Source organism: Bubalus bubalis, chromosome 5 (assembly GCF_019923935.1).
Source record: "Bubalus bubalis isolate 160015118507 breed Murrah chromosome 5, NDDB_SH_1, whole genome shotgun sequence".
Classification (NCBI taxonomy): Eukaryota; Metazoa; Chordata; class Mammalia; order Artiodactyla; family Bovidae; genus Bubalus; species Bubalus bubalis.
Window position 1 is genome coordinate 126,838,778 of NC_059161.1, and position 25,455 is coordinate 126,864,232.

Here is a 25,455-nt window from a genome sequence, read left to right on the forward strand (position 1 = left end):
TCGTTGCTTCAGAATTTGGCAGAACTTGCCTATAAAACTTCCTGTGCGAGTGAAAAACAAAAGTTAAAAACAAAACATGTTTCCCTTTCGGCCCAGAGGTTCCACCTCTCTCAGGGGACTTCTTGGGGGAAATGAACCAACATAAATATCTGAAGCCCTCAGCACGTGGGGCAAAGGGGACGGACAGTAATTCTTCCCAGTTATGAAAGGACTGAGGACAGTGCACAGGCCGGAAGACATCCCTTTATTCAGTTACCTAAACCTTGGGCTGCAAGGAGATCCAACCAGTGTACCCTAAAGGAAATCAGTACTGAATAGCCTTTGGAAGGACTGATGCTGAAGCTGAAACCCCAACACGGTGGCCACCTGATGCAAAGAGCTGACTCATTCGCAAAGACCCTGATGCTGGGAAAGATTGAAGGCAGGAAGAGAAGGGGATGACAGAGGATGAGATGGTTGGATGGCATCACTGACTCTATGGACATGAGTTTGAGTAAGCTCTGGGAGTTGGTGATGGACAGGCAAGCCTGACGTGCTGCAGTCCATGGGGGTCGCAAAGAGTCGGACATGACTGAGACAGTGAACTGAACTGAACCGAAACCTCCAAAGTGGGAGAAGACGCTTTAGAGTTATTCTTCACAACTAGTTTCCAGAGGCGGAGAGAAATGTTTTAGCCTCAGAGGTGCCTCATTTCTATCATTCCTGTATTCCCGAATATTCGCTGGGCACCTACTATGTGCCAGACACCGCGGTGGACCCCGTGGTGACGACACGGCTAGCCCGGACACCACAAGGGGCTGCCAGTCTCTTGGGGAGCTTAGAGTTTCCACGGGAATACAGAAACCCTTCTTCCCCTCCTTCTTATACCCAGATTGACTGATTGATGAGAAAAATTCAGGATGGAAAACTCACGAGTATTGAGCTAGGCAAGCTAAAAGAAAAAACAAAAAGGAATACACAAAAATAGTAGTTTTAGGAGGTGACCTTACGGATGCCGACCTTCCCTCCCCCCACTTCTGTAATGCTGTCGTGCTACTTTTACAACTTTAAATAGCGTGGCAGACGGCCACTTGGGAGGGCCCAAACCAAATCGGTTCAAGGACACAGTTCCTAGGGACGCCCCGCCCCGCCTGTCTCACAGGCCCCAGTCCCGCCCCTGGACAGTCTCAGGCCCCGCCCCTGGCCTGACCCGCGGGCTCAGCCACGGAGCAGAGAACCAATCACAGCCCGCTTCTACGTTCGGGCTCTTTTCGGCGTCTGCCCTTAGCCAAAATGGCGCCAGCTCGGAAGTTGCCGAAGTTCTAGAAGTTGCCGAAGCAGGTCCGGAAGCTGCCGAGCGAGTCCGGAAGTTGCCGAAAGAGAGCAGCGGGGAAGGAGGATGGCGGATATCATCGCAAGACTCCGGGAAGACGGGATCCAAAAGCGTGTGATACAGGAGGGCCGAGGAGCGCTCCCTGACTTTCAGGATGGAACCAAGGTTCGTAACGACCCGCTTCCCCTTAACCTGTCGGTGGCGCGGTGCGCATGCGAGGCGAGAGGAGGCCTTAGGCGAGATATTGCGCATGCCCAGACAGCAGTGGTCGGTGACCCTACTGCTCACATGCCGAGCTCGACGCTGATTGGCCTGGATTTAAGTAGAGGGTGAATTCGGATGCGTGAGCTCCGCCCCCTGCCTTGGCCGAGTGGCTACATAGGTCATGGAGGCCGTCAGTCATCAATAAACATTTTGCGGGAGGTAAGGGGGTTGACCCCATTGCTTGCCCAGACTCAGCGCGGGAGAGGACCCCAGATGAGAAAGCTGGGCTCTGGGAGGGGCCCCTGGATTGCAAGTTTCAAGGTCTTCTATGGATGGAAGGGCCTTCTGAAAACGTAGACCAGCTCCCATTGCTTAGGTGGAAAAACTGAGGCCCTGGGACGCACAAACCCAGAGAACAGGCCAGGAGGTCGGGTCTACCAGACGAGAACCCTTTTGACAGCTTTCCTACTGCTCTTCGTGGCATTGGGTCGGGACAGACAAGGGCTAAGAAATAAAGAGCCTCCCACCTTCCTCCTTTGCACATCCAGGCCTCTAGCTCCAGCCTCTTCCACCCCTCCCCGCCCCAATAATGTACGCCTCCAGGTTTACCTCCTTCTGCTCATGCAGTTCTTTCTTCTGGAGGGCCTGTCCCAGTTGCCACTTGTTTGTAGCGTAAGGGCTTCCTGGGGGCAGCCCCTGTGCCCAGCAGAGCAGTCACACAGGACATGTATATTGAGCGAATGAGTAAAGATCCTGGCACCAAAAATGAACTGAAGTGACACATCTTGTTGATGACTAGAACAGTTGAACACTTAAAACATACTGGGGGCACCCAAAGTAAGAGCTACTGTGCTGACAAGAGCTGTGCAGAGATGGCGAAGGTAAAGCCTGGCTCACAGGAGTGCCCTAGGGCAGAGCTGCGTGCCCTAGTGATCAGTGATACATAGAGGGGTGCTTCTGGAGATGAGGGAAGGGATGTGGGTGAAGTTCCCTATGGGCTGGGGTGGGGGGGGGGGGGTGGTGGCCTTGAAGAAAGTCTTGGCAAGGGAGATCTTGGATGGAACAGACACCAGTTGGAGAAAACACCAAAAATAGTGATGATGTGTGAACAATGACACCGAAAGAATAGGGACAAATAAAAAACAAAAAAACAATCATCAATCACCGGCATTGATTGAGGGTTCACAAGAGCGTGGTGCTCAATGCTTCACAAGATTATTTGCTTTCATTCTCATGAGGTGAGGTAAGTACTGTTGCTAACTCCATTTTACTGATGCGGAAACGGAGTTCAGAGGGGTGGCTAGGGGTGGGAAAGAATGTGGCTTCCTCTAACCATATCCTGTGGAGGGTTCAGTCTCAAGACTTCTCTTCACTCACCCTGAGATGATCTCATCCAGGCTCGTGTCTTTTAAGAAACTCTCCACGCATGCCTGGACCACTCCCAAATGTCTGTGTCTAGCCTTCCCTCCCCTTTAAAGTTGATATCCAGTTCCCTACTCACCGTCTCCACCTGGAAATCTCATTGGCAACTTAACCTGCTCCCCTTGACCCTCTCATCTCAGGGTAGGGCCCCTCCAGCCTTTTGGTTGCTCAGGCCAAAAACCTCCCAGTCTCCATGCCTCCTCCTGTTCTCATACACCCCCCAGAAGATCCTCAAGGTACACTCAGGATCTGACCACTTCTACCACTCCCACCATGGTCCAGGTCTCTCCCCTGGGTTATTCCAGTAACGTCTTAACTCACCTCCTGCTTCTGTCTTCCCGGCTCTCCCACCTGTCTCATCCCCGCACCAGCAGAACCAGCATCAGATCATGTCCCTCCTCTGCTTGGAGCCAACTGGTGGCTTCCATTTCAGAGTGAAAAAACGAAGTCCTCACCACAGGCGTTAGGCTCTGTGGGGTCCCTCCCTGCTGACCTGCTGACCCCGTGAGGTACCGCCCCTCCCCTGGTTCAGTCTGCTGCTGCGGCGGCACTGGCCTCCCGCTTTGTGAACACACACACGCTGCCCCTCTGCGAGGCCTTTGCACCTGCTGTTCTTTGGCCAAGAAATTTCCCACCCCTTCCTACCTCAGCATCTGTCTGGCTTGCTTCTCCTGTACTCCCTTCAAGTCTCTGCTTTCTCTCTCTCTTTTTTTTTTGGAGGGGGGTGGGGCCACACAGTGCTGCTTGCAGAATCCTAGTTCCCTGACCAGGGATCGAACCTGAGCCCCAGCAGTGAAACTGTCAGCTCCTAACCACTGAACTGCCAGGGAGTTCCTTCAGTGACTCTGGCTCCCTGAACTCGCTGTGCCTTACCATGCTGCATTTTGATGTCTGATCCATAGCACTTCGCTCCACCTCACCGAGTGTGTTTTGTTTGAGGCCCGTCTCTTTCCTTTAGAAGTTCCCTGTGAGCTCCACGGGGGCAGGGGCTTTTGTCTGTTTTGTCAACTGCCAGGCCTAGCACAGAGCTCAGGCATGTAGTTGTTGTTCAGTCTCTCAATTGTGTCCAACTCTTTGTGCCCCCATGGACTGCAGCACGCCAGGCTTCCCTGTCCTTTACCGTCTCCTGGAGCTTGCGCAAACTCATGTCCATTGAGTCGGTGATGCCATCCAACCATCTCGTCCTCTGTCAATATTTGTTGAAAGAATGACTAAAGCTAGACCCCTTGGGCTCTCGTCCCAGCCCATCCACCCACTCGCCATGTGACTTGGACCCCTTCCCTCCTGGGTGGTGCGGTAAAGGTCAGGTGGTGACCCCTGGGTGAGCCCTGTCCCTTGTGCCACCTGCAGGCTGTGAGCTGGCCTTGTCCTTGTGGTTGTGGGAAGGCCGTGCCCTTGTCTGATCCCATTTGCGGCCCACAGGCCACGTTCCACTACCGCACTCTGCGCAGTGATGAGGAGGGCGCCGTGCTGGATGACAGCCGGGTGCGCGGCAAGCCCATGGAGCTCATCATTGGCAAGAAGTTCAAGCTGCCCGTGTGGGAGACCATCGTGCGCACCATGCGGGAGGGGGAGATCGCCCAGTTCTGCTGCGACGTCAAGGTACCCCGTACCCCACGCCTGCCTGCGTCTGTCTGGCCACACCCAATTCCCTATCCTCTGCCCTGGCCAGGCCACCACCGACTCCCTCCAGGGCACTGCACCGCCAGGCACTGGCCTCCTGGCCCCTAGTCTGCCTTCTCTCCTTTAGCCAGACTGCAGCCAGAGACTGGCTCTCAAGTGTAATACCCGCTACAGCTCCTTGCTTCAATCCCCTCTGCTCCTGGTCACTGCCAAGCTGAAGCACAAGCCATAGATGCCCACGTGGCCCCTGCAGGGTCTCCCTCCCACTCACCTGCCTGTGTTCCCATCTCCTCCTTACCCAACATCCTCCTTCCTACTTCAAACTAACTCCTGGGTCACTACCCCAGGAAGCCTTCCCTGACTACTGGTGCTTGACTTGAACCCCTCCTCTGGGTTCTCCACCTCTCATACTCTGCATGGCCAGGATCTGGTCCTTTGTCTGCATTTAGGCTACTTCAGGGCAGGGTTTAGGCCTGTTTACCTTGAAAGTGCCCAGTGTGGGCCAGCCCAGAGCCAGGACTCAGAACATATCTGCTGACTGGATGAACATTAGCTGAGCAGTCGGCCCCGAGCCGACAACAGGGTCAGTGAGAAGAGCAGGTTAGGCATGGGGATGGTCTGGCTTCCGCCATCCCAGCAGGTGTCCCTAGTGAAAGGTCAAAAGCTAGGTCCCTGGAACTTCCCTGGTGGTCCAGTGGTTAATACTTTGCACTTCCAATGCAGGGGGCGTGGGTTGGATCCCTGGTCGGGGAACTATGATCCTACATGCCACATGGCCAAAAAGTAAAAAAAAATTAAAGTAGGCCAAGACTTAAAAAAAAAAGAAAAAAACACCATAAAAAAGCTAAGTCTCCAATGCCTGAGGGTCCCCCATGAGGATTTTGAAGTTGCTGCCCTAATCCCATCTCAGAGATGGGCCCCGAAAGGGGTGGGGGTGGGGCCGGAGAGAAGAGATGCTGGGAATAGAGTGTGGAAGGGCCCCCGGAATGATGAGGAGCCCAACTCATGGGCTGCAAGCCTGGGAGGAGGACAGGTAAGAGGTAAGAATTCCCCTGGACTTGTCAGGGCTTGGGAGACAGGTTGGCAGTGGGAGTGCGTGTTTGTGTGTTGAGGGGGTGGGAAGCATGGGTGTTTGGCCTGAAAGTGATGGAGGGCTGGGAGGCCGGAGGAGTCGGGAAGGGAAAGTCCTCCTGGGCCTCAGTGTCCTTTCTCAGATGGTGATGGGACAAGGGGCGGGGCCTCTTGAGCCCATGAGCAGCCAGCACGTGCTGACAGAGCCCCCCTGCCCACTCACCCTCTGCAGCACGTGGTGCTGTACCCACTGGTGGCCAAGAGTCTACGCAACATCGCAGCCGGCAAGGACCCCCTGGAGGGCCAGCGGCACTGCTGTGGCATTGCCCAGATGCACGAACACAACTCCCTGGGTCACGCCGACCTGGACGCCCTGCAGCAGAACCCCCAGCCTCTCATCTTCGACATCGAGATGCTGAAGGTGAGGGGCCACCAGGCCAACCCCCTACCGCCCAGCTTCAGAGAGGGTGCCGGCTCTGCCCGCCTGCCCAGAGCTGGTGGCCTCCCTGACTGTTCGAGGGCTGGGTGGGACAGGCACAAGGAGTGCCTCCCTCATGGGGCCCTTCCCCGCTCCCTCAGGTCTGCCAAGGCAGGGCTTTTCACCATCTTGCTCATTGCTCCGTTTCTAGAACTCAGCACAGTGCTGGGCATGCAGGAGATGCTGTACACGTGTTTGTTGAATGGTCAGTGGATGAAGAAGTGATTCTGCTTCTGGTACCTGGTGTCCCAGGCCCAGCCAGCCCAGAGGCTGACCCCGGGCCCTGACCTGGCCTATGCCCCGGCAGGTGGAGAACCCTGGCACGTACCAGCAGGACCCGTGGGCAATGACGGATGAGGAGAAGGCAAAGGCAGTGCCGGTTATCCACCAGGAGGGCAACCGGTTGTACCGCGAGGGCCACGTGAAGGAGGCCGCTGCCAAGTACTACGACGCCATCGCCTGCCTCAAGAACCTTCAGATGAAGGTGCTGCCTGGGGACTGCGGTGGGTGAGGGGAGGGGTCAGGAGGCGCCCAGGGGGCCCAGGTTTCAGCATCTTTTCCCCTGTCCCTGCCTCCGTGCCCCCAGGAACAGCCTGGGTCCCCCGACTGGATCCAGCTGGATCAGCAGATCACCCCACTGCTGCTCAACTACTGTCAGTGCAAGCTGGTGGCCCAAGAGTATTACGAAGTGCTGGACCACTGCTCCTCCATCCTCAATAAGTATGACGGTGAGCGCCGGGCGCTGGGTCACCAGGCAGGGAGGCGGCCTTCCATATCACCCCCGTTCTGAACTCCCGAGGGAGCCTGACCCAGTAGCTCCCACCCAGTGGGGCCGCGGCCCTGCTGTGCCAGTGAGAGAGGAATGGGGCTTGGGGGAGGTTTGGCATCCTCAGGGCAGGAGGGCTCCGTCCACGCTGGGCCCCTGGTGCAGGCAGTCAAGGTGGGGTGCTGGCTGGCCCCCCTTTCTCATGCCCTTGGGCGCTTGCCGCCCACTGCAGACAATGTCAAGGCCTACTTCAAGCGCGGCAAGGCCCACGCGGCCGTGTGGAACGCCCAGGAGGCCCAGGCTGACTTCGCCAAGGTGTTGCAGCTGGACCCGGCCCTGGCGCCTGTGGTGAGCCGTGAGCTGCGGGCCCTGGAGGCGCGGATCCGCCAGAAGGACGAGGAGGACAAGGCCCGCTTCCGGGGCATCTTCTCCCACTGATGGGGCCCCGCTGGCCCGGCCGCCCCGCCCATTGCTGCCGCCGCCGACGCTGCCAGCCCACCCACCCCCCAACTATATCATGCTTCTCTGTATATAAAGGCCTTATTTATCTGTCTCTCTCTCCCTCTCTGGGCTTGCCGAACTGATCCACTGGGAAAGCTGGGGTCATTGCCCCTCATTTCCTGGTACTTGGGTGGTTTGGGGAGGCAAACAATAGGGGTTCTAATCCCAGCTCCCCGTTCATCAGCTCTGAGACCTTTTTGGGCCTCCGTGTGCCTGACAGAGAAACGAGGATGGTCTCTGTCACAAGGGAAGTGTTTCTTGGTGGCCAAGGCCGAGGTGCCTGGGAGCCTTCAGTCTTAAGGGGGAGACGAAGCAAGTGCAAGCCAGGAGGCTTACTGCCTGGGTGAGGTGGGCTCCCGGCGCAGCCCTCCCCATCGACCCCCTCCCAACCCCCAATCTCACGGTCTCAGCTCATGCAGGCAGTGGTTCCAGTGAGAAGCCAAGTCTGGGCCCCTGGTAACTGAAAGGCCAGCCCAGGTGGGGAGGGGAAGGAGGGTGGGGGAGGCTGGCTCTCCAGGTCCTAAACTTGGCCCTGCCCTCTGACCTACTGTCTGACCCCGGGCACATCCCGGCTCCTCTTTGCCCTTCAGCATCTCTGTTGAACTAGAAACTGTGAGCTGGGCTGCCCTGTGATGCCACGCCGGTGGGCAGTCAGGCGGGATGCAGGCGGTGTTTATTTCCATGGAGTTACACACGCTGGAAAAGCCTCTGGACCCTTGCTGCTCCCTCCTCCAGCCCCCAGGGCTGGGTCCTCCAGCATGAAAGGGAACTATCCCTGAGGGCAAACAGATGCAGGCCATGGGGCTGGGGGCCCAGCCTTCCACTGGGGCTCTTCGAGTGTATGAATAAATAACCCAAGTCCAGCCACAGTTGGAGCCTCACTCTTCGCTGTCCAGCTTGAGGCTGATGCTCCGCGCCTTGCCCCGCGCCAGGGTGGTGGGCGGCGTCCCAGGACCCTCCCGCTCCGCCTGGCTGGGGCCCCTCGAGCGGAGCAGCTGGCTCTGCTTCCGAAGGAAGTCCACAGGGGCAGCCCCACCATAGCTGCTCTTGGCCAGGGCGGCCCTTGAGGGTCCCGCAGTGGCATGAGGGTGGGAGCCAGCCTCCAGCTGGCCCAGGTGGGCCACGTAGCCATCGGACAGGAACTGCGGGCAGAGGTGGGTAGGGTGAGGGGATGGCCGGTCTCGGGCCCACACACGGCCCTCACCCGCCCTTCCCAGGCTCTGGGCAGTGCTGGCTGCAGTACCAGGCTGGCACAGCCTGACCAAACCCCGCCGGGGAGCCTGCCCCTCTCTGGGCCTCGTCCTGAGTTTCCTCATCTGTAAAATGGGGTTTTGGAGGGAAGTAACAGCAGCTAACATTTAGCAGGCACTTGCTTTGTGCCCAGCCCAGTGCTCGCTGACATGCAGTAAATCATGGGCTCTTCGTGACGGCTGCGGAGATCCGTTCTACAGACAGGAAAGTAAGGCTCAGAAAGGTCAAGGCTTGTGCCCAGAACCATGCCAGCGTGGAACGAGCACCCAAGGTCTTGCTCATACTCCAGCTTGAGTTACCCGTTCTGGCCTGTCCGGAAGCTTCCAGCTGCTCGTGACCTCCCAGATCCTAGGAGAAGCCCAAGTTCCCCAAAGCCGGCCAGCCTGTTCACAGCCTCCCTCCTAGGTGCTTCTTAACGCACGAGTGGTCCTCACGGCACAGCCTCAGGCTCCCATGCTCCAACTGGCTAGCAGCCCCACCTTCACTCGGCCCTCACCTGGCACTGCGCCTGCAGCTTCCTCACGGCACGGCCCACGATGTAGGTCTGGCTTGGGGGCAGGCCCAGCGCCGCATACACGGCCACGTCTTTGGGGGACCCGTAGCCGGCCACGAAGTTCAGTTCTACCTGTGGCCGGAGAGGCCAATCAGCAGCCCCGGGGGGGAGGGGGGCGCGGGGCGGGAGACAGAGGGTGGGGTTTGGTGGGCGTTCAGTGCTGAAGGGTTAGGGGCGGGGCCGCTTAGTCTCCAGCACCAAGTCTGGCTGGGGGGTGGGGCTAGCCGGATCTCCCTAGTTGGCCCCAAGGACTCTAGAGACCCTTGCGGGGATGTGCGGTCTGTTAGGCTGGGAGCCAGGGCCATGCGGGTGGGAACAAACGGGCCTCCTCTCGGGGCAATCACGGGGTTCGGGGGCCCTCCCCAACCACCACACCTCCTGCACCAGGCTCTGCAGGAACATCGCCTTCTGACGCAGCGGGTCGTGAGTGAGGCCATCGCAGAAGGAGACGACGCCGTGGGGGAAGTTGTGCTGCGACAGCCAGGCCACCACGCGGTGCTTCTGCATATCAGGACGGCCCGTCACGTACACGATCAGGTAGCCCGCGTCCTGCCAGTGTCTGCAGGGAGGGGCGGCGGTCAGCCCCGCGCACCAGGGGTGGGGACCAGTCCTCACAGCGAGAGGGGAAGAGAAGGGGCAGCCGCTCCTACCTGACCACGTCCACGGCGCCGGCGCGCACCTTGGGGTCGCTGCCCATGATGGACACACTGGCGGTGAAGGAGCCGTCGATGCTGAAGACCACGGCCTCAGTGCCGCGGGCCACCACCGTTAGGCAGCATTCGGCGTAGGTGTGGTCGCCCCTACGGCCCGGGCGGGGGTGGGGGTGGGGGTGGGTTGCTGTGTGAGCGGCGTGGGGGCGGGGCCCACGGGAGCCCCGCCCCGCAGAGGCCGGGCCCGCCCCACGCTCACCTGACTACCATGCGCACTGGGTAAACGCCGACGCCCAGCGCACGCTCCAGGGGCACCGGGAAGGTGAGACGGCCCGAGCTGTTGGTGACCTCGGTGCCAAAGTGGATCCACTTGCCCGACAGCGGCTGCGTCATTATGTAGATGTCCACCTAACAGGGAGAGAGGGCCAGAGGGTCCCCCTGAGCGGAGCGGAGGGAGGGGGGAACCCCTAAGCGGCGTGGAGCTGAGCGGAAGAGGGCTGAGGCGGGGAAAGGAGGACGGGGTTGGGGGCTCAACCTGCCAGGACCCGGAGCTGTCCAGGGAACAGGAGGCGGGACCAGGGAGCTCCCGCTTGGGGCCAGGTCAGCCCGAGGAGGGGGCTGGTCTACATGGGACTGAGGCCTCTGTGTCCTAACCTTCTCTCCCGTGAGCGTGACCACATCCAGGGGTCCATACATGAAGCGCCCATTCAGCACCTGGGGGCGGCCCTCGCACACCACCGTGTCGCTCGCCCGGTGGTTGGAGGTGACGTTCTGGCGGGAGGAGACAGTGTGAGCCCACGGCCAGGAGATGACAGGGAGGCGGGAAGAGCTGGTGAGGGGGACCCGCGCCCAGACGTGTGTGCGCGCTGCCTGGAGGAGGCGGGCCAGCTCGCTCCGAGAGAGGGGCGAGGCCCGATGGGTGGGCGCTTCTGCTGACCCCGATCAGAGGTCCTGGGGGTCCTCTGTGCGGACTGCGGTTCCAAGGGGCGGAGGCAATATAGACCCTGTGCAGAGGCTGAGAGGGGCGAGACGAGCGCTAACCTGACTTGGCGGAGGGAGCGGGGAAGAGGGAGGGGAGGAGACTTGGTGGTACCTGGGGCGGGGCCGAGGCAGGAGGAGGTGGAACCTGAGAGGGGCTTAGGGGCGGAGATCCCAGGGAGACTTGAGGTCCCTAGCGGCAAGGCACGTACCCGAATCTTGACTTGGGTGCGTTTGCGCTGCCACTTCTCCCTGGGGAAGGCCGGGCTGTAGATGGACGGCTCCTCGCACTCGGTCAGGTGTGGCCGCTCCTTCTCTATCACCTGCGGGGAATGGGCACCAGCGAGGCCACATGAAGCGGGCGGGGGAAGGGTCCCTGGGGCTGCCCCTCCCCCAGCTCCGGCTCCCTATCCTTGCCCGCTTCCCCCCCCACCCCCCTCCCCGCATCCCTGGGCCCACCTGTCGCAGGATGAAGGCCACCACGTCGGCCGATTCCCAGTAGCTGGCGTGGAAGAGGTGGGGCAGCGTGACGGTGGGGAAGGCGGTGAGTGCCTCCGGGCAGTACAGCGAGTAGTCAATACGCTTGGTCCCCCACCAGCGCTCCAGGACTGCTCGGCCACGGTGGGCAGTGAGTCAGGGGTGGCCTCTCACTCCAGGCCCACCTGTCTGGCCTCTAGGGCTCTTCCCTCCCTCTCTTCCACCAGCCCTGCTCTTTGCCGAGTCCAGAGTTGGGTGCTGGGGCCCCCTTGTTCCAGAGCCAAGGCTCTGGGGCAAGGGTGTTTCTGCTGGGCTTCAGCGGTGGAACAAGTATCCGCACCCCCACCACTGCCCCCCACCCCCAGGCGGGGTGGCTGGCCTGACTTACTCTTAACTACTTCACTAGTGGTGCTGGGGGCAGTTGGCTGGGCTGGCGGGTCACCGCCCAACTCATTGCCCTTCCAGAAAGCACCACTGGCAGACGTGGGTGTTGAGGGCACCAACATCTCCAGCTCCTCCAGAAAGAGGCCTGAGTGGGTCTGCAGAGTGTCGGCTGTGGGTGGAGGGCAGCCTCAGTGGTGGGCTGGGCCAGGCCACCCGCCTGTCTTTCCACTGGGGTTCCAGGACTGCTCCGCCCCACACCTCCCCCATCTCCGCTGCCAGCCTTCCCTGGTCAGGTCCTGGCTGAGGCTGAATTGCCCCAACATGTGGGTGGATGTGAAGGGTGGGGGCATTCTCCCCTGTTAGCAGCATTCCTGCCAGAATGCCTGCCACCATCACCCCAATCCAGGCCCGCTTGTCTCATGGGGCCAGATGGGTACTCACTTAAATGCATGTGTACACAACCCACATCAGGACGTGACCTCAAGTGCCCATGGAGACACAGTGCATGCCTAGACATGGATGCAGCACCCCTTCACACCCGCCCCAGTGGTGAGTGCTGCTCTCGCTGTCACTGCCTCTCTTCTTTAGTCCAGTCACCACCACTGCCCCCAGCTTCTGGGCAGAGGGTCTGGGGATCCAGACTGCCCAAGGGGCCAGGGGACGGCTCCTGGTCCTGGGAGTGGTGACCTGAGAGAGTACCAATGATGCGGGAACTGCCTCTTGCTTGGAGGGGGCGGCTATCTCCATCCCTCACTGTTGGGGCCCTTCTCCTCCTCTTCCCTGTACTTTGGTTGGGTGCGTACCCAGCAGCAGAGATGAGCCATCTCCCAGAGGGAACTTCTGGTAGCGGGGCACCGCCAGGGGCGCGATGGCCTGGAACTTGGGGGCCAGCAGGGGCTCAAGGCGGGAGGCGCAGGGGTCGGCTGCATGGAAGAGGTTGTAGATCTGCTCGCAGGCTGGCCGCATCTGGGCCACTGGTACCCAGAAGATAAAGGAGAGAGGGGGTTCAGCTGGGCGTTCTGGGAGGTAGGGGTGGTGGGGAGCAGCTCCCTGACATGCTGGGTGGCACTGAAACAGCGCTTCCCAGACTGTACTCCCTGGGGGGTCCCCGGGGTCCTGCTTAAAAGTGAGACAGGTCTCTTAGCTAACAAGGGATCACAGCCTTCGATTTGCTGATGCTCGGGATGAAGTGTTCCCTAGGCCTGTTGGACCCTTTCTCAGGAAGGGCATCTGGGCATACAAGTTCCTCCTGGTGCATGCTGGGAAACGTGGCCTTGGCAAGTCCCTTCTTTCTGGGCCTCAGGTTCCCCCTCTCTAGCCAAGAAACTTAATTTTTACAGTGGGGAATGGCATAAATGCTCGAATTTCCGGTGAGAGGGAGAGGTTGGAGGAGCTAAGGGGAGGGGCAGATGGAGGAGGAGGTGTGCCCCCCACTTGCACCCCAAGGGCTCACCCTCCAACGTGGGCATCACAGTTTTGCGCAGAGCCAGCACCAGGCCAAGCGGGGAGCCAAAGAGGAAGAAGCCGGAGACCTTGAAGTCAAGGCGGGCGGCACAGGGGGCACTGTCGGGAGCCTCAGAGGTGGCAGTGGGTGGGCAGGAGGCTGTGCTCGCCCGCCGGGGCTCCCCGGAGGAGGTGGCTGGGGGGGCTGCCTGCAGGCTGCGTGCGGAGGTGGCTGTCAGCGCTGCCACCTCCGCAGCCCAGCACAAGCCCAGTTTGGGGTTGATGGGGTGGGAATGTCACCTGTTTTGAGAGCCCTCGGGCTCGGGACCAGCCATGTCGCTGGGGGTGCGCTGGGTGGGCAGGGCAGAGGGTTCTGGGCTGGCCCGGCCCAGCCCCTCAGCCCCCTCTGCCAGGGGATCCCGCATTGGGCCTGCCTCCGGGGAGAGCAGCTCATTGTTCTAGAAGAAGCAGGAGACAGAAACATCCTTAGGACTGGAGATAATCGATTTCTACTTATTTGGAAGTGAGGAAGGAGGCATGGGGGTTGGGCAGGGACTTAGAGCCAGCGAGCAGAGCCCCAGAGGGGATGGACAGAGGCAGCAAGGAACAGGCTGGAGAGAGGTCAGATTCCTGGGGCAGAGAACTAGAGCAGGGGAGTCTCCCCCCCACCCCCGCTCCTCCGGTGGAGGCAGGTCCAGCCACACTAACCATACTTCCACGGCGGCTGCTGCTCCGGCTCCCAGTGCCCACACTGGCACTGTGGCAGAGTGCATCAAAGCCCAGGATTCCGCCGACGCCGTCCCCGATCAGCACCACCTGGGAGAGAGGGCAGCGCGGTCAGGAGGGGCTGCAGCACGGGCAGGAGGGTGGGGGAGGCTCAGCCGGCAAGTTCCCCCCGGACAACCCCTAACCCCTGACCTGCCCGCAGAAGCCGGCGCCCTCAGAGGAGCGCAGGAAGGCCGCATAGGCCTGGTTGGTGCGGGCGATGACTGTGGCCACGGCGCCCTGGTATCGGGATGATGAGGTGGCCAGCAGCGGCAGGGCGGCCAGGGGAATGTGGTCCTGGGAGCGGGACAGGCTGTCACCATCGTGGCTGTAGGGGCTCAGGCTGCAGGAGGAGGGGCGGAATGAATGGGCGGGGCCTCCAGGCCTACCCCTGCCCCCTCGAAGTCCCCCTGACCTGTTAGCAAGTCCCAGCACCACGGGGGCTTTGTGGGGTCCACCAGTATCCCAGAGGGCTCTGTGATGCCATAGACTATGGCTCTGTGGAGCCATAGACTAGAAACTGAGGACAGCTGGGCAGGTGACTGGCCCAGGTGTCTGGCTTCCTGGCCTCTCCCCCCACCGCCCTGCCCCATGGGGGCCTCTCTGGTTCCAGGAGCCTCCAGGTGGCTGTCCACACCTCGGGGACCCTGTGTGTCCACCCCCGCCTTCCACCCCCCAGACCAGTACTTGGAGACGAGGGCATAAGCGGCTGCGCAGATGGGTGGGCAGGGCACCAGGCGCAGCGCCACGTGGCCCAGGGCCTCGGGAAAGTGGACGCGGGTGACGGCCTCGAAGGCTAGGCTCAGCGTCTGCACGTCCGCCCGCTTGGAGTCGGCATCTCCCGGGCCCGAGTCTAGGATGCTGCCACTGTGCAGGACGAGGAAGAGGGCGTGGACCGCGCACGTCTCCGCCCCCAGCTCCCCAGCGCTGTCTCCATCTGGGCCCTGCAGGGGGCACAGTGTGACGTCAGAGCGGTGGCTGGTGTGTGGCCGGGCAGAACTAAGGCGCGGGGTGGCCGGCCATACTCACTTCCGAGTCCCTGGGTGCCCGGGCCCCGTCCCCCAGGTCTTTGGTGCCCTCGGTTCCAGGGTCTATGGGAGGGGGAGTGCCAGGGAGAGAGACTGAGGGCTCTGTGGGGATGCCCTCACCTGGCACTTCAGGTGCTCCCGCTCGCTGTCTGCCTGAGCACTACCCCCTGCCCCCATCTCCCTCAGACCTGCCCCTCTCACCCGACTCCCCCAGGTCATTTCACACTTCTAGACCTTAGCACAGGCCAGCCAGTCCCTGCTGTTCCCAGAGACGCCTCTCCCCACAATGCCCGTTTGCCTGGAAGATTCCTTCTGATCCTGCCCTGTCCCATGTGGTAGCCACTAGCCACATGTGCCTGTTTAAGTTGAAGTGAATTAAATTACTGTGCAAAATTCAGGTCCCCAGTCACACTCACCACATTTCAAGAACTTGAGAGTCACATGTGGCTAGTGACGAGTACCTTTCCAGCATCTCAGAAAGTTCTTTTGGACAGAGCTGGTCTAGTCCTTCAAAATCTATACTTCCTGCATGAAGACTTCCCGGCCTCCAAATGAATTCCTCCATTCTTTGTTCTGTCTTTTTACATTCCAACCATCCATCTACCCATTATCCACTCATCATTCATCTGTGTATTTAAAGAGCACCCTTTCTGGGTTGACATTCACCTTAGGTCCCCGTTATGTTTAGGAATGAGTAGTTCTCTGAGTCCCCACCACTTAGGGGGTGCGGGTGGCCGGTGACGGGATAGGGGACCTTTACCTGGTGTCCCCTCAGCCTCCATGGGGGAGGCAAAGGCGTCGATGAAGTCGTTGGAGTTCCACTTGGTCATCTCCTTGGGGAAGACCTCGTCACTGTCCGAGAAGCCTTCTGAAGGGACCAGGGACTGTGTCATGGGGCTGTAGGCACTGCTCAGGGCCCCCCCGCCCCCGGCAGGGCTGGGGTGCTGACCGTGGGCATCAAAGAACTCCTCCTCGGAGCTGTTCTCAGAGTCCCGGGCGATGTTCTGCATGCGCCACTCAGACAAAGTCTGGGGAGACACGCCCCCTGCAGGGCCACGAGGGCCTCAGGCTGGGCGTCCGGCCAAGGGCCGCGCTCCCAACACCCCACCACCAGTCCCCGTGCCCCAGCCTCACCCCCATGCTGGGATGAGTAGGAGGAACGGGAGGATGAAGACCACTGCTTGCTGAAGCTGGCATCAGGCGAGGCATCGGGGCCTGGGGGGGCCTCGGGCCCATCGGGGGTGCCGGCGTGGCTGGCCCCGGCCCGGGCCTCAGAGTTCGGCTTCCCCGGGGGCTGGGCCTCGGGGCCCTCACTGCCTGTGTTGCACTTGGCCATGCGCTGTGCCAGCATGCGGGCAGTCTCCTCCTCTAGTGCCCGGATGTCAGCCATGCTCAGCTCTGTCCACTCGTCCTGCCAGCACCAGGCCTGTCGGTGGGCCCGCAGCATCACCCGGCGCAGACCTATAGGTGCCCAGACATCAAAGCTGTGCCCTGCCCACCCCCAGTGTCCCTGCCCTGCATACCAAGCCTTGAATTCCCTTGAATTTGGGTAATGGCTCCCTTGGGCACACCACCCACCCAGAGCCGCAAAGTAGGGAAGGGTGAGTGCTGTCCAGGTGATGGCAGTGGGAAGTGGGGCATTTTTCTTCCTGTCCTACCTACCTCCCTGCCCACAGCCTCTTTTGTCCCTCCAGACACCCCAACTCTTAGCTCTGAGCTCACCCCGACACCCCAGGAAGCTGGGAGCAATGTTTGTTCTTGCTCTTTCAGCTGGCTCCCTGCTGACTTCATCAGAGGAGTCAACAATTAAGGCGTTAACAGTTAATGAAATTGTTGATGGTTAATGAAGGTGTTAATAGTTAATGGAAGTGTTGGCACTTAGTGAAGCAAAAACATGATACCCATTCTGGGATATTTTCATCTTAAGCAGAGGAGTAAAGTTAGAAACCTCAGTATCTAGGAAATAAGGTAATAATGATTGAATTATAAACTTCTGGAAGGAAATGCATTAGAATCTTAATAATGGTCATATGTGGGTGATTTTCACTTGCTTTTTTTTGGCTGTACCACATGGTGAAAGTGAAAGTGAAAGTTAGTCACTCAGTCGTGTCCGACTCTTTGTGACCCTGTGGACTGTAGCCCATCAGGCTCGTCTGTCAATGGAATTCTCCAGGCAAGAATTCTGGAGTGGGTTGCCATTTCCTTCTTCAATGGTATGTGGGATCTTAGTTCCCTGATCAGGGATCAAACCCAAGCCTCCTGCATAGGAAGTGCAGAGTCTTAACCACTGGACCTCCAGGGAGGCCCCTAATCTTATTTGTGCTTTTTGGACTTTTTCCAAATTTAGGATAAAGAGCCTGTATTACTACTCTCTGAGCTAAATTTCCTCATCTGGAATCATAATAGTCTTTACCTTGAGGGGTGTGGGGGGTGTGAAAGATATCTTGTATGGGAAGTGATTAGCAGAGGATTTGGCATCTTGTGATAACAATATCAGCTTTTGCTATCAGGCCCAACCTTTTCCTCATTTACAAAAGGGACAATTAAGGAAGCAGCTCCCTGGAGGGGAGATTCCATGAGAGTCCGTGGTGGAGTGGAACCCAGGTCCCTGGGGGCCCCCGTCCTTCTTCCTGTGGGGAGCCCAGCATCAGACCTGGGAGGTGGGGCAGGGCTAAGCCATGGGAGTATGACCTAGGGCCTGCTGGAGACCAGAGCAGGAGGATGGAACTCAGAGCTGGGGTGGGAGGGACTCTGACAGCACCCAGCTTCGGCCTGCACTCCACGGCGTGTTGCCAGTTACAGCTGGAGACCCTCCTGAGAGTCTCTAAGCCTCGCTTGACCCACAGAACATTGGCGTCTTAGAATTTTAATGGATGAGCAGATGCATCTCTGAGTGTCTGAACCGGCATGAACCTCAGAGATTATGTTGCCAGCTTCTTGCCCTTCTGACTCTTCCCTGTACCTCAAGGCAGGCTCCCCCAACCCCAGCTAGGCTGCGCTGCTCCCCTCTGCCCCAGCACCCACCCTATCAAATGGAAAGGATGGTTTTATGTTTCTGTGTCCCCGGCAGACTGGGAGCATCCCTGGCTCAAACACGCGGCCTAGTGCATGCTAAGTGGAACCTCCCAGGACAGGGTGCTCACCAACATCGTGGATGAACTGCTCGATCTTGGCCTGCATGCCCCAGTAGCGGAACTCGACCTTGCACAGCTTGTAAGCGCACATGAGGGGCCCGGTCTGGGCTGCTGTGCGCGCCCAGTCATCAGCCAGCGGTCCTCGGCCTGTCTTGGCCGAGCGGTACAGCCGGGGGTCCTCTTCTGCTTTGTACTCGCCTGGGGCCACAGCATCCCGCACAATGTCGATGGTATCTGGGGAGGTTCCAACAGCCCTGAGCAATATCAGCCCCCTCCAGCCCCTGCTACTCCTCCCCCACCTCAGGATTGGGAGGGCAATTTTTCACGCACAGAAAGCCAAGGCCAGGAAGTGAGCCTGGGACTTGTCAGAGGCCACCTCTCCAGGTGGCAGGTGGTCTGAGAGGGGCTTTGGGGTCATAACTGGCTGTAGGTCTCACCCAAGATGCGCTGTCTCCGCTCAGCTCCACTCAGGTTGAAGACATTGGGCTGCTGCCCCCCATCGGGCAGGTAATAGGTCTCAATTTCAATGGAGAATTTCTCCACAAAGGGGCAGGTGTACCTGGGCAGAGGGCAGGGGTGAGGGTCACTACTGGGCCCACCAGCCCTTCCCCTCCTGGCCCCTGACCCACCCCACTCACTCACCGGGTTCGGGTGTAGGGATAAGCATTCCAGGATTCCTCCTCCACCTGCAGGGCAGCCTTGGGCAGCAGTGCCCGGAACCAGCCTGGGATGTGGGAGCCCACGTGGTATACCTTGTGCGTGTACTGTCCACTGCCGCCCGGCCCATCTGTGTAGGGCCGGTTGGCCAGGATCTCCACGCCACTGCCCTCGCCACTCGACTCCTCTCGGCTCTTTTTCTGCAGCCCAGGGCAAGAGGAGGATGGGCAGCTCAGCCCTAACTCCGCTCCTGGGATGGGCTCCCCAGTTAGGCCTGGTCCCCGGCGCAGCTCTGAGGCCCGAGTCCCAGCTTTTCTAGGTCTCTGAAATCCCACTCTGCTCCCTTATAGCTACTGGGGTCAGGATTATAGCCTCTGACCAGTCCCCTCTGGGGTTCTGCAAGCCAGGACTTGTTCAGTCATTCAAGTATTTGCTGTCTGCTCTATTTCAGGCACTGTCTGGGCTTATATTCACTGGGATCTGGTGATGTACAGAGTAAAGACCCCTGCCTGCCCTTGTGGAACTGTACACTCCAGCGGAGGGAGACACAGTAGACAGAAAACAGAAAAAAAGCATCCTAGAGGGTTCTAAGTGCCATGGTAAAAAGAAAGCATAGACTAGGGTTAGGTGGATAGAGTTGGGGGTTGCAGTTTTGATAGGATGGGCAGGAAAGGCCTCACTGAAAAGATAACATGACCCTGATTTGAAGATGACTTGGGGGGGAAAGGAGGGTGTTGGGCAGATATGGGGTGGGGTGGGGGGTGTACTTCAAGCAGAGAGAGAGCCCGTGTAAGCTCCTAAGGGGGACAAGCTACATGCCCTGCCAGCAAGGGGCCAGGGTGGGCAGGCTGGAAGAATCAGGAGAGTAAAAGGGATCCCTGCCTTTCTAGGACCCCAACACCAGCTCCTGCCACACCCCTCCTAGTTGGAGAGCACTAAGATCCTGTCCTTATGTAGCTCAGGAGTTTGAACATGGCTCACCCAACCCTCTGAGGCCAGATCCCAGCCCTCTTGCCTGCTCAGATTCTGGTCCCACATTTCAGGGGATGCCTCTGGAAGGGGCACCGGTCTCCTCCCCTCCCCGGGCGCCTGCCCTGGCTCACACTTCTCCGCCCAAGCCTGGCTCCCTACCTGCTTCCTCTCAGCCCAGACCTCACCCTCTGGGTTCCCTGCCTACTCCTCTGACAGTCTCTGGCCCTGAGCCTCAGCCCATCTCCCTGACCGCCGGGGGTGGCCAGGTTCCTTCACCCTCTGGGAAACCTCTCCTAGTCTTTCTCTACCCCCTGGGACCCCTCCTCACTTTCTGCCCCCCACTCTTGCCTCCTTATGCGCTCCTCTCCCTACCCCCAGAGGATTACGGGTTCTAAGGAGGATTAAAGGAGATCAGATGGGGGCTGAGCGTTCAGCAGGGGCTGGGCACTCAGGGTGGGGAGGCACCACCAGGCCCTTCCGTCCCTCTTCGCACAGTCCTTAACCACCCCACCCCTCCCCCACATCCGACTGGGGACGGGCTCTCTTCTGCTCTGGCCTGAGCCCTCCCAAGCCCCGGGGCTGGACTGGAGGGGGATTGAGCTGGGCCTGGCCCCTTGTCCCAGGTGTGGCCTGCGCGCTCCTGCGGATACCCAGCATGAAGCATGCCCCCATCCCCTCCTCGGCCTCCTACTTGCCACCGCCCTCACCTGGATCATGTAGAGCTGGGCCACCTGGTACTCGTCCAGGCTCATGGGCAGCAGGATGTGGTACTCCTTGATGAGCATCCTGAAAGCGCTCGGCCGGCCGCGCGCGGCCTCCGCGGCTCCTGGCGCAGGGCACCGCGCGGCCGTCAGTGCGGGGCGGCGGCGCGCGGCCCCGAGCCCTGCGCGCGGGCCGAGGGGCTCAGGCGCGGGGACCCCATGCCCGGGCTCGCCACAGGGCAGGCAGCGGCGAGCCCAGCTCTGCAGCCAGCGCCGCGGGGGGCCGGGAGCCGCCGCGAAGCTTAGCGCTGACCTCTTTTCCGCGCAGCCCCCGCCCCCCACCCGCCCATCGCCATGGCAACCGCGCGCTGACGCGGGCCCCCAGGAGCCGCGGGAGGTGGCCGGCGGGCTGGCGGGCCAGCCTTGCTTCTCCGGCCGCGGCGGCGTCCTAAGCCCCTCGGAACAGCATCCTTTGGGGACCCGCCCCTGGGAACCCTGGGGCCCCTCCTTCCGGGCCGCCTTCCACCACCCGCCCCTCGGGGCCCGCCCCCTGCATCCCTTTCCCCGAGTCGGTCCGTGTCCCCCACTCCTGGACATCCACTTAGAACCTTGTCCCCCGCGTGTCTCTCCGCGGAGCAGCCCCGGGCGCCCCCCGCCCCCCACCCCCGAAACTACCTTCAAAGACTAGATAACACCTCCGCCCCGAGACCTGTCTTCCCCACCCTGACGGGCAGCCCAGGCCCCAGCTCCCCTTTCCCCGCTTCGTTCCTGGCCCCCAGGCACTCGTCTATGCAGCTGCCTCATCCTCCTTCTCCAGGGCTGATCACTCTTCAGGCTCAGGCTAGAAGTACCCTACGGGCCCCCGCCCTGCAAGCCCTGCTCCGTCCACCTGCGCCCCGACTTCGCTGCCGCCGTACCCCCACCTCGCACCCACTGAGCAAGCGAGAGGCCCCCACTTCCCTCTGCTCCCCGGTGTCCCCGTCCCCCGCCGTGCTCTCGATCGGCCCGCCCGCCAACGTCCCGGCTCACCTCTAGTCTAGGGTGGACGCCCCTCACCCGGTACGGGCGGGGGCCGACGGGCCGCGGGTCGGAGCCCCAAGCGCCCCCAGCCCCGGCCGCGGATTCCAGCAGTGGCCGGACCCTCTGGAGGCGCAGCGCGGGCCCATGGCCCCGACCTTCCTCCCGGTCTGCCCGCCGGCACCCCTCCGGTTCCTCCCCGCCGACCGCCGCGTCACTGCGGCCGCCCCGCCCCCTTCCTGGGCGCGCGGCCCTCCCCACCCCGGCGGGGTCCGGGCAGCCCCGCCCGCGGCGGCGGAGGGCGGCCCCAACCTTCCTTCCTTCCCCACGGCGGCGGGGGAAGAGGCCCTTCTCCAAATGCTGTCGCTGCTTAGGCCGGCCGTGTTCTTTGGGATCCCCAGACACTCTGGGATCCTTCCTCCACCCTGGCCCGGCCCTCCAGTGTGCTATGGAAATATGACAAGAGTCCCATCCCCAACTTCTCGGGCCCCGGGAACCCGGGGCCCAGGGTGGGGGAAGCGCCTCCCCTTCCCAAGTCTGGCCAGCGGCTAGTCTCTGACATCCCTGGCCTAGCCGGTGGGGTTCCGGTGTCCCAGACCGCCAGGTCATTCAGACGGCTGCAGTCACTTTCACTTCCAGTCTTGGGGCTCCTCCCGGAACGGGGCCCCAGCGCTTTCCCCACCTGTATCTTCCGGGTTCACAAGTCTGGCCAATGGCGCCAAGACCGTGGGCAAAAGCTGCCAGGGCCTAGGGCTGGGCTCTTGGGACCGCACCCAGTTGGCTAGAGGGCACTGGGACGGTGCAGGGCGGCGTGGCGCAGGGTCTCACCCACACTGGGGAAACCAGTTCTCTCTCGACTGTTTCTCAGGTCCTGGGGGTTGGGAAGCAGCCTGGCTCCCTTTCTTTCCTCGTAGGACTCGGAGATAGGGTGTACTCCGAGCCCCAGGGCTGATTCCAAGCTTAGGATGTTAGGGTGTTAAGGCATGCGAGGGTGAGGCTTAAGTGAACTGGCATTTCTACCCTCCAGGCACCTTTAGTCCAGAGAAAGAACCCTCTAGGCTCAGGCTGGAGACAGAGCCCTCCAGCTGTGGAAGCAGCCCAGGCCTTGTGCTGCCCCCTGGTGGCATCTTGTGAAGGAGGGCAGGGCACTCAGCTATTGGAGTTCAACTCTTGCCACAAACAGCTGGCAGGCTGAGGGCCAGGGAAGGGCAGGGTCCCACTCAAGGTCAATGGGCAGTGGAGGCAAGGCAAAGCTAGGCTTGGTGGGCCTCCCTCCCACTCACTGTACCCAACCATCTCCCTCCAAGTGTCTTCTTTCCCTTTCTTCGTGGCCCACCCGGGCTTAGAAGCACCAGGCTCAGAGAAACTATGAACTGTGGGCTTCTCTGGTGGTCCAGTGGTTAAGATGCCATGCTTCCAGTGCAGGGGCATGGGTCCGCAGTGCACGGATAAAAATAAGTAAAATAAAATAAAAAAAAGACTACTAGCTGAGAGAACAACTCCAAATTATATTTTATTTATATAAAAAGGGCATATTTAGCAAAAGACACACTGAGAAAAGAGTTGTTATGGCCCAGGAGAAAAGGCAGGGAGGCCATGGGCCTTCTGAGGCCCTGCTGGGGGAGAAGGGGTCTGGGCAAAGTAGATAAAAGTCCTGGGTAAGTGCTGAGTGGTGGAGGCCACAGAAAGGAGACAGCTCCAGTTGGATCAACACTGTTGGCAGGTCATGGGTGAGACTCACAGTGACCTCGCTGCTAACTCTTTCGGGGGGTTCCAGTTAGTGCTGCCGACTGGAGTTAAGAGCCACCCCACTGGTTCCTGGAGGGTACCCACCAAAGGACACAGGACAGGAAGCCCAGGACGGGAAGTGCAACTCGGGGTGAAGGCCAGGGAGAAGCAGGTGCTCTGCAGTGGCCAGGAAAGGTCCAGAAGCTGAGGTGGAGTCGAGTCCTGTTACGTGCGGGCGTTCCGCTCTGTCTCTGCCAGGCACTCTCTGACGAGGGCCCGGGCATGGATGATGCCTGGGGTGGGCATGGGCAAGTAACATACAGGATCTCAGCGACCCTCCACAGTCCCAGGTCTGCCCTCCAGAGGAAGACCCCTCCCTCACACCCAGTTTCCTTTCAGTGAAAGGGACTATAATCTAATGAGGGACTCGATGACATTAGAGGTTTAGACGTTAACCAGCAAATTTACCCCGCTGAAATACAGCATTGGATGGCATCACCAGCTCAATGGACATGAGTTTGAGTAAACTCCAGGAGTTGGTGATGGACAGGGAGGCCTGGTGTGCTGCAGTCCACGGGGTCGCAAAGAGTTGGACACAACTGAGCGATTGAACTGACTGACTGAAATACAAATTCCCTGGTCCTTCCTTAGAAACTGATTCAATTTCAGTTCAGTTCCAACACCTCTCTGAATAGTGATCCTTGCCCTCGTCTAGGCTTGGCTCAGGCGGCCTCCAGAAGTCCTTCCTTCACTACCTTGTGAAGGGTTGTTCAGTGTTTGTCTCCTGGCCTCACTTACCTCTCTTCAGGCGTTCCATGGCGCTCTTGCTGCCAGCATAGGTGGGCCGGATCTCTTTGCCCATCTCTTCTATGACAGACAACAGGTCGGTGTAAGTGCTCTGGGAGCCCTGGGCGCCAGGTGGTTTCATTGCCTACGTCAAAAGAGAACAGGGCAGTGAGTTCAGGCCAACAGGGCACCTCCAGTCCTTATCCCACAGGCAATCCCTCAGCTCCACTCACCTGCACATAGCCCATGGAGGGAGGTCCAAAGTCATTAAACAGTGGTCTGAAAGGGGCAGCGGCTCCCGGCACAGAGCCCGATGGTGATGGGACACTTCCAGCTGCAAGAGGAGCGAGTAAGCGGTCAGCGCGGGTCAGGAGCGCCTCCTCCCGGCGCTCCAAGCCTCGGACTAGATTCGCCCCGATTCCCTCCAAAGGCACGCTCCATTCCAGGCCGCTAAACTTCAGGACAAGCCCCCTCCCGCTGCGCTCAGCCAACAACCCTTACGCGACCACGCCCACTTCACAGGCCAGCAAACTGAGGCTCGGCGAGGACAGGCGGCGGGCCTAGCACACTGCAGAACTCGGGTCGTCTTCTCTTCGGAGACCTTGACCGCCCGGGCAGGCAAGCAGGGATGGAGCTGGGTCCTCACCTGTCGGGACCGGGGTGCCGGGCCCAGGCGTGCTGGAGCCGGGGGTGCTGCTGGGGGCGGGGGCGATGGGCTTGTAGGACATCCCCAACTCCTGGGTGCGGCGGACGCCGGCCGGCCGCTCCTCCCGGGTTGGCTGCCTGGCCTCTGAGCCGCACTCTGATTGGCAGGCCGGCAGCACGCCCCTGGTAAATAGAGCTCGGGCCGGAAGGGTGGGCGGGCACGAACGATCCTTCACTCCCGATTGGCGCGTGGAGATGTCACTCGGCCCTCCTCATTGGCAGAGACCGGCCCCAACAGGCCGCAACCGCTGCTGATTGGCCTCCGCCTTCCGGACCTCGCACCTGTCTGCTTCGGATTGGGCGGTGGCCGACACCCTCCACAATTGGAGAGTTCGCGGCCCGGGGCCGGCGCGCTTTCAATCCGATTAGTCCTCAAGCCTAAAGGGCGGGGCTTCGGCAGCCTGAGAGCTGGGTCTGGTCCGCCGCGGTTCGCGCCGAGCTGGGTTCCCCGGCGCGGGTGCCGCCCTCGCACCTCACTCACGTTGCTTTGTACGTCAGCGTCCCGCTGCCCCGTCCCGGTTCGGCTGGGCTGTGGCCGCCGCTGCCGTCACAGCCGCGGCGCGCGCGCGCGCGCCTGTCCTCCGCTCTGGGTGCCGGAGGACGCAGGGCTTTGACGTTCCCAGCCCCGCGCCCCACCCCGTCCGCTTTTACGTCACCTTTCACCGGTTCCACAACCTGTCCCCGATTCGCGCATGCGCCCTCCCCGAGGCCTCCCCATATGTTCCCATGGCAACGGGTCCTGCACCTACGCGGGTGATGCGTCTCTCCCTTCTAATTGCCTGGACCTCGGGTCTAGGTTGGTGTAAGGTCCAAGGGCGACTTCAAAGACTCCTCAGCCTGCCCCCTCTC

At 60.6% G+C, this 25,455-nt stretch overlaps 3 protein-coding genes across 7 annotated transcripts; 1 reads left to right on the forward strand and 2 right to left on the reverse strand.

Annotated features, from left to right (window-relative positions):
- Positions 1 to 1,246: 1,246 nt before the first annotated feature.
- Positions 1,247 to 7,429, forward strand: LOC102389612 (aryl hydrocarbon receptor interacting protein). Of its 2 annotated transcripts, none has more exons than XM_025286786.3 (6): positions 1,247 to 1,477; positions 4,361 to 4,540; positions 5,865 to 6,053; positions 6,418 to 6,594; positions 6,697 to 6,830; positions 7,109 to 7,181. In XM_025286786.3, the coding sequence occupies exons 1-6, from the start codon at positions 1,379 to 1,381 to the stop codon at positions 7,179 to 7,181; spliced, it is 852 nt and encodes a 283-aa protein (XP_025142571.1). In that variant the 5' UTR covers positions 1,247 to 1,378. The 2 variants fall into 2 exon arrangements, with proteins under 2 accessions (XP_025142571.1, XP_006072778.3); XM_006072716.4 differs by having other exon boundaries at positions 1,251 to 1,477; positions 6,697 to 6,838; positions 7,109 to 7,429.
- Positions 7,430 to 8,031: 602 nt separating this feature from the next.
- PITPNM1 (phosphatidylinositol transfer protein membrane associated 1) lies at positions 8,032 to 21,611 on the reverse strand. 3 transcript variants are annotated; one of them, XM_025286784.3, is made up of 24 exons: positions 21,400 to 21,611; positions 20,377 to 20,495; positions 18,683 to 18,897; positions 18,478 to 18,599; positions 18,050 to 18,274; positions 16,041 to 16,367; positions 15,856 to 15,951; positions 15,667 to 15,771; positions 14,908 to 14,969; positions 14,566 to 14,822; positions 14,032 to 14,221; positions 13,822 to 13,929; positions 13,414 to 13,571; positions 13,124 to 13,329; positions 12,474 to 12,644; positions 11,675 to 11,839; positions 11,269 to 11,417; positions 11,022 to 11,132; positions 10,486 to 10,602; positions 10,091 to 10,239; positions 9,832 to 9,981; positions 9,557 to 9,740; positions 9,125 to 9,253; positions 8,032 to 8,519 (listed from the first exon to the last, which is right to left on the reverse strand). In XM_025286784.3, exons 2-24 carry the CDS (start codon positions 20,452 to 20,454, stop codon positions 8,256 to 8,258), a joined length of 3,738 nt encoding a protein of 1,245 aa, XP_025142569.1. In that variant the 5' UTR covers positions 20,455 to 20,495; positions 21,400 to 21,611; the 3' UTR covers positions 8,032 to 8,255. The 3 variants fall into 3 exon arrangements, with proteins under 3 accessions (XP_025142569.1, XP_006072779.1, XP_025142570.1); XM_006072717.4 differs by having other exon boundaries at positions 15,667 to 15,774; positions 21,400 to 21,610; XM_025286785.3 differs by lacking the exon at positions 8,032 to 8,519 and adding an exon at positions 8,542 to 8,822 and having other exon boundaries at positions 15,667 to 15,774.
- Positions 21,612 to 22,875: 1,264 nt separating this feature from the next.
- Positions 22,876 to 25,112, reverse strand: CDK2AP2 (cyclin dependent kinase 2 associated protein 2). Of its 2 annotated transcripts, none has more exons than XM_006072720.4 (4): positions 24,548 to 25,112; positions 24,135 to 24,235; positions 23,914 to 24,046; positions 22,876 to 23,408 (listed from the first exon to the last, which is right to left on the reverse strand). In XM_006072720.4, exons 1-4 carry the CDS (start codon positions 24,627 to 24,629, stop codon positions 23,341 to 23,343), a joined length of 384 nt encoding a protein of 127 aa, XP_006072782.1. In that variant the 5' UTR covers positions 24,630 to 25,112; the 3' UTR covers positions 22,876 to 23,340. The 2 variants fall into 2 exon arrangements, with proteins under 2 accessions (XP_006072782.1, XP_006072783.1); XM_006072721.4 differs by having other exon boundaries at positions 24,422 to 24,560.
- Between the last annotated feature and the right edge of the window lie 343 nt (positions 25,113 to 25,455).

Bases quoted from the DNA above. Each gene is read 5' to 3' on its own strand.
- PITPNM1 (XM_006072717.4), bottom strand. From the start codon at position 20,454: ATGCTCATCAAGGAGTACCACATCCTGCTGCCCATGAGCCTGGACGAG. The intron at 10,240-10,485 runs GTTAGGACACAG...TCTCCCTGTTAG, and splicing joins TCACGCTCACGGGAGAGAAG to GTGGACATCTACATAATGAC. The intron at 9,254-9,556 runs GTGTGGTGGTTG...CTCCGGCCACAG, and splicing joins TGCAGAGCCTGGTGCAGGAG to GTAGAACTGAACTTCGTGGC.
- CDK2AP2 (XM_006072720.4), bottom strand. From the start codon at position 24,629: ATGTCCTACAAGCCCATCGCCCCCGCCCCCAGCAGCACCCCCGGCTCC. The intron at 24,236-24,547 runs GTGAGGACCCAG...CTCCTCTTGCAG, and splicing joins CGGCACCCCGGTCCCGACAG to CTGGAAGTGTCCCATCACCA. The intron at 23,409-23,913 runs GTAAGTGAGGCC...TGCCCACCCCAG, and splicing joins CATGGAACGCCTGAAGAGAG to GCATCATCCATGCCCGGGCC.
- LOC102389612 (XM_006072716.4), top strand. From the start codon at position 1,379: ATGGCGGATATCATCGCAAGACTCCGGGAAGACGGGATCCAAAAGCGT. The intron at 4,541-5,864 runs GTACCCCGTACC...CACCCTCTGCAG, and splicing joins AGTTCTGCTGCGACGTCAAG to CACGTGGTGCTGTACCCACT. The intron at 6,054-6,417 runs GTGAGGGGCCAC...ATGCCCCGGCAG, and splicing joins TCGACATCGAGATGCTGAAG to GTGGAGAACCCTGGCACGTA.